The sequence below is a fragment of the Microcaecilia unicolor genome, chromosome 6 (genome assembly GCF_901765095.1).
Source record: "Microcaecilia unicolor chromosome 6, aMicUni1.1, whole genome shotgun sequence".
In the NCBI taxonomy this organism is placed as follows: Eukaryota; Metazoa; Chordata; class Amphibia; order Gymnophiona; family Siphonopidae; genus Microcaecilia; species Microcaecilia unicolor.
Genome location: NC_044036.1, coordinates 86098953 through 86114401, shown reverse-complemented (window position 1 = coordinate 86114401; position 15449 = coordinate 86098953). Strand labels below are relative to the sequence as shown.

The 15449-nt window shown below is 48.5% G+C and overlaps 1 protein-coding gene across 1 annotated transcript in view; it reads left to right on the top strand.

Moving 5' to 3' along the window:
- Positions 1-15449, top strand: part of TNR (tenascin R) — a 198218-nt gene that overhangs the window by 117951 nt on the left and 64818 nt on the right. The window contains exon 12 of the mRNA XM_030206742.1: positions 5215-5358. Within this exon, the coding sequence (XP_030062602.1) occupies positions 5215-5358 (144 nt within the window). The remainder of the gene's footprint in view (positions 1-5214; positions 5359-15449) is intronic.

The following is a 15449-nucleotide window of genomic DNA, read 5'->3' as shown; positions in this document are numbered from 1 at the left end:
CAGTCACAAAGACTTCAAAGAGATAATGGTGTTCCAAACTTCTTCACCTCAGAAAGTGCCCACTACAACTGCAACAGCATAAGAACAATGTCAGCAAGGGATCTACAGGTTGGCATACTTTATAAGCTTGATTGTGACCCTGTCCCTCCCCACCCCTACCACACACACACACACACACAGGATACTGCCCATGAAATTTACAGAGAACTTTTCAAGATTTTCCCTTGAGGTTTATATAAGCCAATACCTGTAGATATCATCTGTAATTTTTTCCAAAGTCTTCTCCAAAATGACTGCTCTCTCACCTGTTAATGGTTATCAACCATTAAAAGCATCATTGACAGAAAAGCCAAGGGATGTAGGCAGTGGCGTACCAAGGGGGGAGGCGGTGGGGGCGGTCTGCCCCGGGTGTCGGCAGATGGGGGGGTGCTCCGTCGTCCCCTGCCACCACCCTGCGTTTTTTTTTTTTAATCCATGCAGCGATGCAGGTATCTGCCCTGCTGTGAAAAAAGAAAATCGCTTCGTTCACTGGCGTCCTTCGCTATGTCCCGCCCTCTTTTCAGGTAACTTCCTATTTCCTCGAGGGCGGGACATAGCGAAGGACGCCAGCGAACGAAGCGATTTTCTTTTTTCACAGCACACAGCAGGGCAGATACCTGCGTTGCTGCATGGATTAAAAAAAAAACGCAGGGTGGTGGCAGGAGAAGAGGGCTCTGTCGCTCTCCACGGAGGGGGGGGGGGACTCAGATGGGAGAAGGAGGTGGGGGAGCTCAGAGGGGAGAAGGGAATTGGTGAGGGGTGAGGGAGCTGAGAGGGGTTCCCAGAGGGGAGAAGGGAATTGGTGAGGGGTGAGAGAGCTGAGAGGGGTTCTCAGAGGGGAGAAGGGAATTGGGGAGGGGTGGGGGGAGATCAGAGGGGTTCTCAGAGGGGAGAAGGGAACTGGAGAGGGGTTCTCAGAGGGAAGAAGGGAATTGTTGAGGGGTGGGGGAGCTGAGAGGGGTTCTCAGAGGGGAGAAGGGAATTGGGGAGGGGTGGGGGGAGCTCAGAGGGGTTCTAAGAGGGGATAAGGGAATTGGGGAGGGGTGGGGGGAGCTCAGAGGGGTTCTAAGAGCGGAGAAGGGAACTGGAGAGGGGTTCTCAGAGGGGAGAAGGGAATTGGGGTGGGGGAGCTGAGAGGGGTGTTCACAGGGGAGAAGGGGATTGGGGAGGGGTGGAGGTGCTCAGAGGGGAGAAGGGGTCTGAAGCTGGAACTGGGGTCTGACAAGGGGGCAGGAGGGAGAATGGGTCCATGCCTGGGGCAGGTGGGAGAATGGGTCTGGGGCTGAAAAGGGGGATGCAAAGCATGTGGTGGATGAAGGGGGCTGGAACTGGGGGCTGAAAAGGAGGGTATTTGGGATAAGGGGGCTAGTGCTGGAACTGTGGGCTGAAACGGGGCAGGGGCTGAAACTGGGGGCTTTAAAGGGGACAGGGAGAACTGGCTGGGGCTGAGCTCAGGACTGGTGAGAGAAAAGGGCTGGGGTTAAAACTAGGGGCTGAAAAGGGGACAGGGAGAAGTGGCTGGGGGCTGAAGCTCAGGACTGATGGGAGAAAAGGGCTGGGGACTGGTGGGATAGTGGGGCTGAAAAGGGGGGCAGGTGGGAGATGTGGGCTGGTGCTGGAACTAGGGGCAGGTGGAACTGGGGGCTGAAAAGAGGGGGCAGAGAGAGAAGGGACAGACCCTGGATGGAAGTGGGGAGCGTGAGGGAGGGCAGACCCTGGATGGATGGGAGAGGGAGGGCAGACAGATTGAAGGGGCAGAGAGAAAGGGCAGATGGAGGGTGGAAGGGGGAGAGAGAAAGAGGGCAGACTGGGGCAAATGGTGGATGGAAGGGAGAGAGAGGGCAGACAGTGGATGGAAGGGACATTAGAGAGGGCAGACACTGGATGGCAGAGAGAGAGCAAAGACAGATCCTGGATGGAAGGAAGACAGTGAAAAGAAGATGAGGAAAGCAGAAACCAGAGAAAACAAACTGTAAATATATATTTTTATTATTTTGCTTTAGGATATAGTATTGTAGCTGTGTTGTTTATAAATAGAACATGTAAATAAGGTAATCTTTTATTGGACTAATTTTAATACATTTTGACTTAACTTTCAGCTAACAAAACCCCCTTCCTCAGGTCAGGATAGGATACTGTAACAGCACTATACTGTACTGACCTGAGGAAGGAGATTTTGGCCTCTGGAAGCTAAATGTATTAGTCCAATAAAATGGTATTATTTTATTTTCTGTATTTGTTTTATTTCTATTTGTTAATTTGTAAAGTGGTGATTGTTATTTGTTAGTTTTTTCAAATTTACATCTGCTGTCTTTATATTTTGCACAGTACTAGGGTACACAGTACACAGTGTCTGTGGTGTTGCATTGTTTGCAGAGTCTGGCATTGGGGGTTCAGTTTAATTTTTGTCTAAATAGAAAGTTTATGATTACTTATTCTATAGTGGATTAGGGTGTATCTGTGTTTGTGAAAAAGACATGGCTTTCGGTTGGCATTGACTGCAGGATCGACGATCTGTACTAATCTGTCTGTTTTTGTTTTACAATAGGTGAATTGATGTTCTAGTGCTCACTGTAGTGTTTAAGATGCTTTCCTTTTCCTTGTGTGACTGGTAGAAATGACTGCTTATGATATGCTAGAATTGCTCTATAGGTCCTGAGTGTTTTGTATTCTCGGTATGCCTAGTACTGGATTTGGGGGGGGGGGGGGGGGGGTGTTAAAAAATTACCGGCCCCGGGTGTCAACTACCCTAGGTACGCCACTGGATGTAGGATGACATTGTAAATAGCACCAATACTGCTACTATTGGGAAACTTGAATAAGCTAGACTGCTACAGATCATGCTAGCAGAATTTTTCACCTCCATCACACATGCAGAGCATGGATTGACCCTCAGCCAACACAAAATGAAAGATCATAAATTAGAAAGACAAAAAATGAAATGAAAATCTCTAAGAAAGATAGACTCAATAAGCAGTACTGTATTTGTCAAAAAAAAACAGAAATGTATTTCATTCTATACACAAGAAAATGCAAAAATAAGAAGAAGCACATTTCATAAAACGGATACATTCCAATTCCTAGAAATGTTTTTTTTTCTTTTTTACATTTATTGTCTTGGCATTTTATTTTTCAAACTAGATTAGTTCCAGTCTCTCTTTTACACTTTTCTTGTATGATTCCTTCTCTTAAATTATTTTTTCAGTGTCTCTTTTCCATTCTTCTTTCCCCTGTTTTCTGATTGTCCCATCTCTTTCTTTCCTTTCCAAGCTTATTCTCCCTTTCACATTCACTCCCTCCCTCTCTAGTCCCCTATTTCCATCCTCTGTACTCACCTTCTCCCAAGCCCTCATCTAACTTTCTCTGATTCTCATTCCCTCAGCAACCCCAGCTCCTTCCCTGTAACTCAACCTTTCCTAACATCTAGGTCATTTCTTCTTTCTCTTAGCAGTTTACAGTTTCATTTTACAGGTACTGGGGTCTGTCCCTAGTCAGCTCCCAATCTAAGTAGTGCATTGTACTACTGTTGTACCTGGGGCAATGGAGGGTTAAGTGACTTCCCCAGGGTCACACAGAGCTGAAGAGGGAATTGAACCTGGTTCCCCAGGATCTCAACTACTGACCATCAGGCAGCAGCGGGAATTGAACCCAGTTCTCCAGGTCCTCAACCCACTACACTAACCATTAGGCCACTCATCCACTCCAGATGATATTTATCAGAATATGTATATATATCTTTTTTATATGGTAACTTCCGTGGAGAAAATTTGCTAGTTATGATCTGCACCTGTTGTTGGGGGGAGATAGGTTTTTTGTGGATGCAGAGCATGTTTACATTTAATTCATACTATATCATACCAAAAGACCATGAGGGTCATTATGCAGTGTGTTGCGGATGTGAATATCATCCGTCAGGTGTGTTACAGCTGAAAAAAAGTGGAGAACCACTAATCTAGAGGCTTTTACTTCCCCTTTTTTGTTTCTTCTCTTTCTTGCACCCTCCCCTCACTAGACATTTCCTTCCCCCCACTAGAGACAACCCACTTACTCATTTGATGATCTTTCCCCCATTCCACCTACTCATCTACCCTCTCATTTGATGTTCTTTCTTCCATTCTCACCTCTCCCACCCACTCTTCCACTCAATGCTCCCCCCCCATTCCCACCTAACCCACTCACTCATCCACCCAATTCTTTTTCTCCCATTCATACCCCCACCCACCCTCCTTCCATTCACTCACCCCCATCCCCCACCCCTTCCATTCACCCCCTTCCATTCACCCTCTCACCCCCCTTCCATTCACCCCCTTCCACCCACCCACTCACCCCCTTCCACCCACCCACTCACTCACCCTTCCATTCACTCACCCACTCACCCTTCCATTCACTTACCCTTCCATTCACTCACCCACTCACCCTTCCATTCACTTACCCTTCCATTCACTCACCCACTCAGTCACCAACCCACTAGAAGCACTACAGCCCCCTCGCTCCTGAGGGATTCTACCCTCTCCCTTCAGACATACTGACTCTTTGTGGCACTCATCCCCAGTCAGCAGTAGAAGCATTAATAAGATGTTATTCTTTGCTACCAGTCTTGCGATTTGAGCCATGAGCTTTTACAGCTCTTATTGCAAGACTGGTTCTGTAGTAACAAGAGATGATGTCTTAATAATGCTTCTGCTGCCAATGGAGGGGGAGGCTGAAGCACCCCACTAGACCAGTGGGAATGTGGGAGACTTGGCAAGTAAGTATACATTGCTTCTACCCTGCCTGTCAAAACTATAAACACTAGCCCTGCAGCCCCCACCCAGAACTGCCCAGATACGGACAGGATTAAGTAGTGTATCGTGATTAGAGTGAATTATTAACAGTTTATCAAGTACATCAAAAGTGAAACTCAGTTTGACCATTTGGCAGTGCAGCGTATGCAAAGACTATTAGGACAAAGAATTACTTCATAACTATGTCTGTAAAATCTGATGATGGTGTGCTAGCTTTTTTTTTCTTTCACAAATAAAATCTTGAGTATCTTCAGAAGAATGGTTACCAGCTTGTCAATGGTTGTCATCATTAACTCAGTGTCTCTGTCCCACAGTTCTCTGGGTGCCATGATGTTCCTAAAATGATCAGAGGATTTTGTTGTGACAATTGGACTTTGTTGTGTGCCTGCAGGGAGAGTGGACAGCATTGTGATCAGCAGTAACTTGACTGAATATACGCTAAGCCACCTACAGCCAGCTACGGAGTATGACATTAACCTGAACACTATGCGTGGACAAGAGGAGAGTCAACACATCTCTAGCATTGTGCAGACAGGTAGGAATGTTTCTTCTGGGGAGAGGCATTCACAGTACTAGTGAACAAGGCTGCTAAAAGTGACTTTGAGATAAAAGATATTTTCCCAATTAACTTTAACAAGAAAGTGCCTGAATGCTTTAAAGCATGACTCAGTAATCATTGAGCCGTTGTACAGTCTAATGGATCCACATTCGAAAAGTTGCCTAGTCATCTAATTTTGGGGAGCTAGCCAAACAACACTTCGTGAATTAAACGTTCTGTATGCTAGCTTGCTAAATTTTGTGCTTTCCCTCTCTCCCACGATCCGCCCCCTCTGACACAATTTCCGGTTTCCACCTGGACAGATCATGGCAGCGAGAGAAAGCTTCGGAACAGGCAGAGGCAGCTTGTGAGAATGGCTGCCACTCCAGGGCCCCTCCGAGAAGGGAAATAAAAATTTTAAAGCAGACTGGGGAAGGGAGGGAGACAGACTGTGGTGAGGAAAAGGGGAAGAGATACCTAGACCGTGTAGTAGCAATGCAAGTGGGGAGATAGGAGGGATAGGGGATCAGGGGCTCCCTCCTTAATTTCTGCCCTGGGCTCCACAATGTGTAAAACCTGTACACACACACATGCCTCATACAGCCCCTGTCACCCTAACAAGATACACTTTACCATGATATCATTTAATGGTATTACTAGTAGTAATAATTATTCAATAGCTATAGGTGTAGCATAATAAGAACATTTAATGGTAATACTAGTAGAAATAATTATTGAATAGCTATAGTTGTAGCATGATAAGAACATTTAATGGTAATACTAATAGTAATAATTATTGAATGGCTATAGTTGTAGCATCATAAGAATGTTTTATGGTAATAGTAGCAGTAATGATTATTGAATGGCTCTATTGTAGCCTGATAAGAATGTTTAATGGTAATAGTAGTAGTGAGTATTGAATGGCTATAATTGCGGCAGCAGTGATTGTTGAATGGCTCTAGTTTTAGCATGATAATATTTAATGGTAATACTAGTAGTAATAATTATTGAATGGCTATAGATGTAGCATGATAACAGTGTTTAATGGTAATAGTAGCAGTAGTGATTGTTGAATGGCTCTAGTTGAAGCATAAGAACATTTAATAGTAATGCTAGTAGTAATAATTATTGAATAGCTATAGTGGTAACATGATGAGAATGTTTAATGGTAATAGTAGAAGTAGTGATTGTTAAATAGCTATAGTTGGCAATTGCATCTCATGCACTGAGGAAAAAGCAATGTACCTCACAAAAGCCAACTTTATTATAATAAATTGAACTAGCAGGGATGTAAAAGAAGCTTCACTTTTCTATAGAAAAAGAAATTCAGGGACAAGAGATTACGGGAATAAAAGGGGCAGAAGGAGAGGCTCAGAGAAATTTTGTAGAAATATTTTTTATGGAGAAGCTGGTAGATACCTGAAATAGTCCACCAATGGAGATACAAAAAAATCCAAACTGTGAGAGTCTTTAAGGTGCTTGGGACAGACACAGAGGCCAATACTAAGAACAGAGGTAAGAGAGGTTAGGTAAAAGTGGAGGGCCTGGATTTAAGTATGTAAACTTGCATGCTTGTCTATCTGGAACATTAGAAGGAGAAAAATGGGAGATGGCAAAACAAAATGGAATTAGAAATGACTTGTTGCATGCAGTCAGGTTTATAGTTCTTACAGCTGGCAAGTATCCTTAGCTAGTCAGATGAAGATGCTGGCTCTAGTGGCCACCAGCCCCAGCACACAGAGCAGCAAACCAGTGGGCCTGCACAAGACACCACACAGGACCATGGGGTGGAACCACAGGACCCAGCAGCAGCACCACCAGCTCTCCCTCCACCACCCACAGCAAAGGCTCTCCCTCTACCACCCGCAGCTTTTGCCGATGGTGGCACTGAAGAAGAAGAAGAATATGCAGGGGGGGGGGCATCTCCTCAGCAGAGGCCATCCAGCCAGAGGAGGCAGCTACTGTGCCTCACCACACAATTGCTGGGCCAGAATGTGGAAGACTACTGGCGCCAGAAATTGGAGCTGCAACAGGAAGCACTCCAGGTGCAACGGGAAGCAGTACAGACCCAACATGAAGTGGTACAGCAGCTCCAACGGCTGGAGCACAGCATCGAGGGCCTACGCCGTGACCTGAAAGCACCTAGTACAGCCCTGAAGCAGCAACAATTGGTGTCTACTTCCACCTCTGCACAGCAACCACCCGCTAAGAAGAGGAGCTTGAGATCCTCAGCCTCCCCAGCCACTGGTCCAGCAGCCACGACACCAGCTCCCCTTCTGGGTCCTGTCCCCAGGTTGCAGGGCAAGCCACAGAGTGCAAGATGGCCGGACTTCCACAGGGCAGCCGAGGCAGCAGGCTGCCTCGTAGACACAGAGGAGGAGAGTGGAAGCTCATCAGAAGACTCTCAACAGAGTTCCCCTGCAGCACCAACTGCAAAGGAACACGGTAGGAAAGTGATGGGACATGCTGGACAGGTGGGGGGTGAGGGTTGGAGGGAGAGGAATATGCACAGAGCGGGTGATGGTGGTGGGAAGGGGGGGGTGTAAATACTATGTCATAGAAATAAATGTCAACTTACTCTCACACAAAACTTGTCTCGATCAGTCTTTGCCTGGCTCTGTCCCCCAGCTGGTGTGTGCTCTGCTCTGTAGGCAGGAGGTGGAGGGGGCTCCTCATCCTGCTCATCTGGGGCCTGCTGCTGTGGTGGCTGTGGCTCTTCTGGGAGGTGTGGAGATAGGAACAAATTCTAAATATGCATATACTGCATATATGGGGTTTTTGCCTATGATGAAGAGAAGACTAGTTGGTCTGCTTTAGCTCCGACAGATGGATATTTGATCTGGGAGCTCTTTGAGGCTTTTCCCCATTACTATTGTAGTTTTGTACTGAGTGGAAGTTTTTGTATTTAGAATTTGCTCTTCTGGGAGGGCCTGTCCTCTGCACATTGCCAAATTATATAGCATGCAGCAGGAACGGAATATCTTTGCCATCTTTTGGGGGCTGTACAGGAGCTCCCCTCTAGAACAGTCCAGACATCGGAACCTGTTCTTAAGTTGTCCGAAAGTGCGCTCAATGATGCCATGGGTGGTCCAATGTCTACTGTTGTAGTTCTCCTCTGATCCTGTTTGTGGGTGCACTATGGGGTCATGAGCCAACTCCGCTGTGGGTAGCCTCTGTCACCAGTGGCGTACCAAGGGGGCGGTGGGGGCGGTCCGCTCTGGGTGCACGCCGCTGGGGGGTGCCGCAGTGCGTGCCTGTCGACTCCGAGTTCGCTAACTTCGCTCGTTCGCTGCAGCTCCCTCTGCCCCGGAACAGATTACTTCCTGTTCCGGGGCAGAGGGAGCTGCAGCGAACGAGCGAAGTTAGCGAACTCGGAGCCGACAGGCACACACTGTGGCACCCCCCCAGCGGCGTGCACCCGGGGGTGTCATTTCGCCGGGGGGGGAGGTGTCATTTCGCAGGGGGGGCGCGCTGCACCTGGGGGGGGGGGCGCATCGGCGATCCGCCCCGGGTGTCATCCAGGCTAGGAACACCACTGTCTGTCACCTTTGGGGAGAAGCAGGATGAGAAGATGAGTGTGTCTTGTTTGGAGCGGGTACCTTGTGGAGTTGGGGGGAGGGAATAGTAGGTTGTGGAGTGAGCTGGAGGGAGACAGTGCTGAGGGTTGTGTGGTGGAGGAGGTATAGTTTGGGCAGATCCATGCTGTACTTACCTAGGAGCCATCCGCCAGTGATCTCCCCTCGCTCAAACCTGCGGAAGATTCCTGAGTGCTGCAATATATAGGCATCATGAGTGAAACCTGGGTATCGGGCACACACGTCTAGAATCTCCCCCTGGGCGTCACAAACAACTTGCATATTGAGTGAGTGGAATGCTTTCCTGTTCCTATAAGTGGCCTCTCGTGCCCAAGGGGGTCTGAGTGCAACATGTGTGCAGTCAATGGCACCTATGACCGAGAGGAAGCGAGCTACGGCGTAGATGTCAGCCATGTTGTTCTGCAGGGCCTGGGGGGTGGTGGGGAAGGTGATGTACTCAGAGATGTGGGTAAGGAAGGCATCAAGGAACTGGATGAGGCAGAAATGGAAGCCTGGGTGAGACGCGTGTTCACAAATAGGACAGACTGGAAACTCCCAGTGGCCAAAAAAGATAGAGAAACAGTGATCTTTAGGTGCACAGGGATGGGGTTGTTCCTAAGGGTCCTGGGCTATAGGAGGAGTTTGAGCTAGTCACAAGGGTGCTGAATGGCAGCCCTATCAAAGCGGTACCTAGTGAGACACTGCAGGTCAGTGAGGTCTAGGTAACTCCTATGGGGCCTGAAAAATCTGGGGCGTGAGTACCTCCTGCGCTGCCTCTCCTCTTCCTCCAACATGTAAGCCACCTGTGCATTTAGTGCCTCCATTTCCCCACACTACAGGTGCAATGCAGTGCCACCAGTGCTCACCTCTCCCTACCAACTTGGTGAAACACAGCAGCAACAAACAGAAGCTGACACTCACTCTCCCACCACAGACAAACAATGTGGTCACACACAGCAGAGCCACACTGCAAGCACTCTCTGACCCACTGCAAACTCTCCTGCCACTCCCTCTAGCCACTCACTCTCCAAGCAGCAAACGACAGTCTTCACAAACACGCTACAGCAGTACACAGGACAAAGAGACAAACAGAGACTTCAAACAGGTAAGGGAATGAATTATGAACTTGGAGACAGTGAATGGAGAGGGATCGGGAAAGGGGGTGGGGGAGATAGAGGAAGGAGTAGTGGTGTCTGGATTTGGGGGCTAGAATGGGTAGGGAAAGCTGAAAAGGTAAAACACAAATGAGGCAGGTGAGGGTGAAAACGTTCCGACTATGGCACACAGACAAAGGTAACAGGTACTCGACAAACTCTCAGCTTTCTCTCCCAACAATGCTCTCGCCACTCTCCAACTGCACAAAATCGCTAATGGGTCTAAAGAAGACTTCCCCCTTATCCTGGTCACTTTTATTTCAGGTCTAACTAAGGACGCCCATGTTCACACCCATGCGAAACCATTTCGCTAGCCGTTATACGCTGGGGGCACCCATCTCGTAACGCCGCCAGTAACACGCCCCCTGTGGGGATGACCATAGATGGTCCTGTTTTGATTATTGAATTTGGGCGACCTTCTTTCACAGGGACGCTCATGTGCCTTTTCTGTCGCTTTTTGGACACCCTTCTCTTTCAAAAATGAGCCTGTATGTGTTTCTTGTCCCTGGAGGACTTACACTCTAGGTTTGTACCTGAAACAATAGAGGAGTATATTGCTTGCTCAAAATCACAAGGAGCAGTAGTGGGATTTGATCCCTGGCCTCCCTGGTTCTCAAGATATTTTTCTAACCATTTGGTTCTTCAACTATCTCTCTTATTTGTTTCTTATTTCTCTCCTTTCAGTTAAACCACACTGATCTTCCTAAGTCTGCTACCATTCTTAACATCCTGTTTGATTTCCTCCTATTTTACCTTTCAATGCCTTCCTTATATCGCTACCACCTCTTTAACATTTCAGCTATATGATATCTGATTTTTAGATACTTCGTAGTGATTTAGTACTGGTACTTTAGAAGCCTCCTCCCCTGCAGCCATCTTGAAATTCTGCTTACCATGCATATTGCCAGTCATGATGCCTCAAACATTGCATGCCTCTTCTAAAATCACTGACTGACCTCCCCTTTAAATGTGCATTAATGATCTCAATCTTCTCTTTCCTGTTCTTCATGTTAATTCCTTTCTGTATCTTTATTCTCTATCTCATTCTTGTACTCCTTCTCTATTCTCTATTTAGCATTTTTCATTATGTGTCTCCATCTATATATCTGTACTTGACCCCTCAGCTAGATAGAAAAGCATTAACATCATAGCTGTTATTTGAATGTTCTATTGCTGCTTATTTGGTGTTTCATTGGTATTATGCTGACATCGTATTACATTTGAATATTGTTCCATGCTATGTATTATGGTATTGTTTGTAAAGTACTTACATCATATTTCCAAGTTTACCTCATTTATTTGATTTATGTTTATATTTGGTCATTTTACTATTGTTATGTTGTTAACAAAATTGTAAGTTGTATATTAAATTGGACCTGCTGTACACCGCCTTGGGTGAATCTGTTCATAAAGACAGTTAATAAATCCCATTAAATAAATAAATTATGCCACTTCCTTTAATTTCATCTGTGCTTCACTTCCACTGTTGCTCCTTTATATTAAGATCTTCCTTTGCCATTCTATGTGGCCTGTGATGGAATGTGCCATTAAAAAGTTAAATCTGCCCTGAATTTGATAGCATGCACTGAACAAAAGAGGAGTTTGTATGCATAAAGGAGTTGACTTTATCCATTGATTCCAGTCTTCTAATTATTTTTAAAGTCTTTCTTCTTTTTTCTTACCTTGGCTCCCCTTAATGCTTCTTCTTTATCTATTCAACACACCATGTACTATATATGTGTAGTGTTTTCTGCATAGCATGTTGAAAAAGCACTTGTATCCTTCCAATAAAATATTTTTTCTATTTCTATTTCTAGTATAGAACTGTAGAAACTTAGAAAATAAGAGCAGATAAAGACCATATGGCCTATCCAGCTTGACTGTCCATACCAACTACTAATTTCTACTATCCTTTCCTTTCCCATAGAGATCCTCTGTATTTCTTGAATTCACAGTCCTCACCTCCGCCACCTCCTCTCGGAGGCCGTTCCACGTATCCACCACCCTTTCTGAAATGAAGTATTTCCTTTAGATTACTCTTGAGTCTATCCCCTTTCACTGTCATACTGTGCCCCCTGATTCCAGAGCTTCCTTTCAATTTAAGCTACAGAGTTTAAATGTTTCTATGAACTCCCACCTTTCTTCTAAATTATATATTGAGATCTTTAAGTTTGTCCCCATACACTTTCCCTATGATTCTATATATAGCGGTCAAAATTGCATGCACAAATATGGGTGCACAACAAGCCAATTAGCACCAATAATTTGGTGCTAACAATCAATTATTGGTGATAATTGTTAACAATTTGGATCTACGCATGCATCTTGCTGGGTGCTATTCTATAAAGATGTGTGTGTAAATCTCAGCATGCAAATGAAAAGGCATGGCAATAGGAGGAACATGAGTGGGTCAGAAGCACTTATACAAGATGTTCAAAGTATTATAGAATTTGGGGGATCCACGCCTAATTTAGGCAGAAGGATTTCTCCGAGGACAAGCAGGCTGCTTGTTCTCACTGATGGGTTGACGTCCTCGGCAGCCCCCTCCATCGGAAAGTTTACTAGCAAAGGCCTTTGCTAGTCCTCGCGCGCCCATGCGCACCGCGCATGCGCGGCCGTCTTCCCGCCCGAAACCGGCTCGAGCCGGCCAGTCTTCTTTCGTCCGTGCTCGGTACGGTCGTGTTACGCCGTTCGTGCCCCAGAGAGTCGACCTCGCGCGTCCTTTTCGACGTGTTTTTTTTGCTGTTTTTCCTTGAAAAAGTTCGGGAAGCGCTCCGGTAGTGTTCCAGAAGACCCTTTCGTGTGTTCTGCCCTTCCCGTATTTCTCAGTTTTTGCCCCGTAAGTTTTCTTTCGTTGTCGGGGTAGGCCTCTTTTGGCCTCGGTCGAGACTTTTCTCCCTCTAAATTTTGGTGCTTCAATTTTCGCCATTTCGGCTTTTGATTTCGCCGGCGTGATTTTTCCGCCCATGACATCGAAGCCTTCCAGCGGCTTCAAGAAGTGCACCCAGTGCGCCCGGGTAATCTCGCTCACTGATAGGCACTCTGCGTGTCTTCAGTGTCTAGGGGCCCAGCACCACCCTCAGAACTGCAGTCTGTGTTCCCTGTTACAAAGGCAGACTCAGGTAGCGAGATTAGCCCAGTGGAACGTTTTGTTCTCGGGCTCTTCGTCGGCATCGGCACCGGAGGCATCGAGTGCATCGACGTCGTCAGCGTCTGGACCATCTTCCTTGGCTGCCGCTTCATCGACTGCATCGAAGCATCGAACCTCTGCATCGGCGCCGAGGCATCGGGCGACTGCATCGACGTCGGTGGTACCGAGACTTCGTCTGCTGATGTCGTCGGACGGAGGTGCATCGTCAGGAGTGCAGGTGAGGGCTGTCCATTCCCCTGCTGGTGGCGGTGAGCCTTCGGGTGGGTCTCCTCCTACCATGAGGGCTCCTGCGGTACAGCCCCCCCGGGATCGACCTTCTTCGGTCTCGGCCCCGAGGAAGCGACGGATGGATTCTACGTCCTCCTCGTCGATGCCGGGGAGCTCCGGTGACATGCTTCGGAAGAAGTCGAAGAAGCATCGACACCGGTCTCCTCCCCATGTCGGTACCGAGAGCTCTGGGTCGCCGAGAGATTCGGCACCCAGCAGGCATCGGCACCGAGAGGACCGCTCACCCTCTGTTCAGGAGGTGTCGATGCGCTCCACTCTGGACAGCCTGGAACAGCCTCGTCGCCCGGAACAGGTTCTGACGTCGACGCTTGCATCGACCTCTCAGCCTTTCTCTGCAGCCGCTCTAAACGAGAGCCTTCGGGCCGTTCTCCCAGAGATTCTGGGAGAGCTGTTGCGCCCTACCCCTCCGGTACCGGCGGTGCTTGCGCCTCCGGTACCATCGAGCGTGGCGCCGGCTGGCCCATCGCCCGGGTTGAGGTCCCCGACGTCGGTACCGCGTGCGGTGCCGACAGCGGCCACCTCCCAGGAAGGCTCCCCGACTACGTCGGCGGAGGCAGCTTCGCCGATGCGGGCGAGGGAGTCTACCTCTCGACGCCCCCACCGTGGACGGGGTTCCACCGAGTCGAGTAGGGCGAGGTTGCAGACGCAGGTTCGTGAACTTGTGTCTGACACCGAGGGTGAGGCCTCGTGGGAGGAAGAGGAGGACCCCAGATATTTCTCTGATGAGGAGTCTGAGGGTCTTCCTTCTGATCCCACTCCCTCTCCTGAGAGACAGCTTTCTCCTCCCGAGAGTCTGTCTTTTGCTTCCTTTGTCCGGGAGATGTCTACGGCCATCCCCTTCCCAGTGGTTGTGGAGGACGAGCCCAGGGCTGAAATGTTTGAGCTCCTGGACTATCCTTCTCCACCTAAGGAAGCGTCCACTGTTCCCTTGCACCATGTCCTAAAAAAGACATTGCTTGCGAACTGGACCAAGCCACTAAGTAATCCCCACATTCCCAAGAAGATTGAGTCCCAGTACCGGATCCATGGGGACCCAGAGCTGATGCGCACTCAGTTGCCTCATGACTCTGGAGTTGTGGATCTGGCCCTAAAGAAGGCTAAGAGTTCTAGGGAGCATGCTTCGGCGCCCCCGGGCAAAGACCCTAGAACCTTAGACTCCTTTGGGAGGAAGGCCTACCATTCTTCTATGCTCGTGGCCAAGATCCAGTCTTACCAGCTCTACACGAGCATACACATGCGGAACAATGTGCGGCAGTTGGCGGGCTTGGTTGATGCTCTTCCCCCTGAGCAAGCCAAGCCTTTTCAGGAGGTGGTCAGGCAACTGAAGGCGTGCAGAAAATTCCTGGCCAGAGGAGTTTATGACACTTTTGATGTTGCGTCCAGGGCCGCTGCTCAAGGTGTGGTGATGCGCAGGCTCTCATGGCTGCGTGCCGCCGAACTGGAGAATAGACTCCAGCAGCGGATTGCGGACTCGCCTTGCCGTGCGGACAACATTTTTGGAGAAAAAGTCGAGCAGGTGGTAGAGTCTCTCCACCAGCGGGACACCGCATTCGACAAGTTCTCCCGCCGGCAGCCTTCAGCCTCTACCTCTACAGGTAGACGATTTTTTCGGGGGAAGGAAGACTGGTCCCTATGCTTCTGGTAAGCGTAGGTACAATCCTCCTTCCCGACAGCCTGCGGCCCAGGCTAAGCCCCAGCGCGCTCGCTCTCGTCAGCAGCGTGCGCCTCAGCAAGGCCCCGCGGCTCCCCAGCAAAAGCAAGGGGCGAGCTTTTGACTGGCTCCAGCAGAGCATAGCCGACATCCAAGTGTCAGTGCCGGGCGACCTGCCGGTCGGGGGGAGGTTGAAAGCTTTTCACCAAAGGTGGCCTCTCATAACCTCCGATCAGTGGGTTCTCCAAATAGTCCGGCAGGGATACACC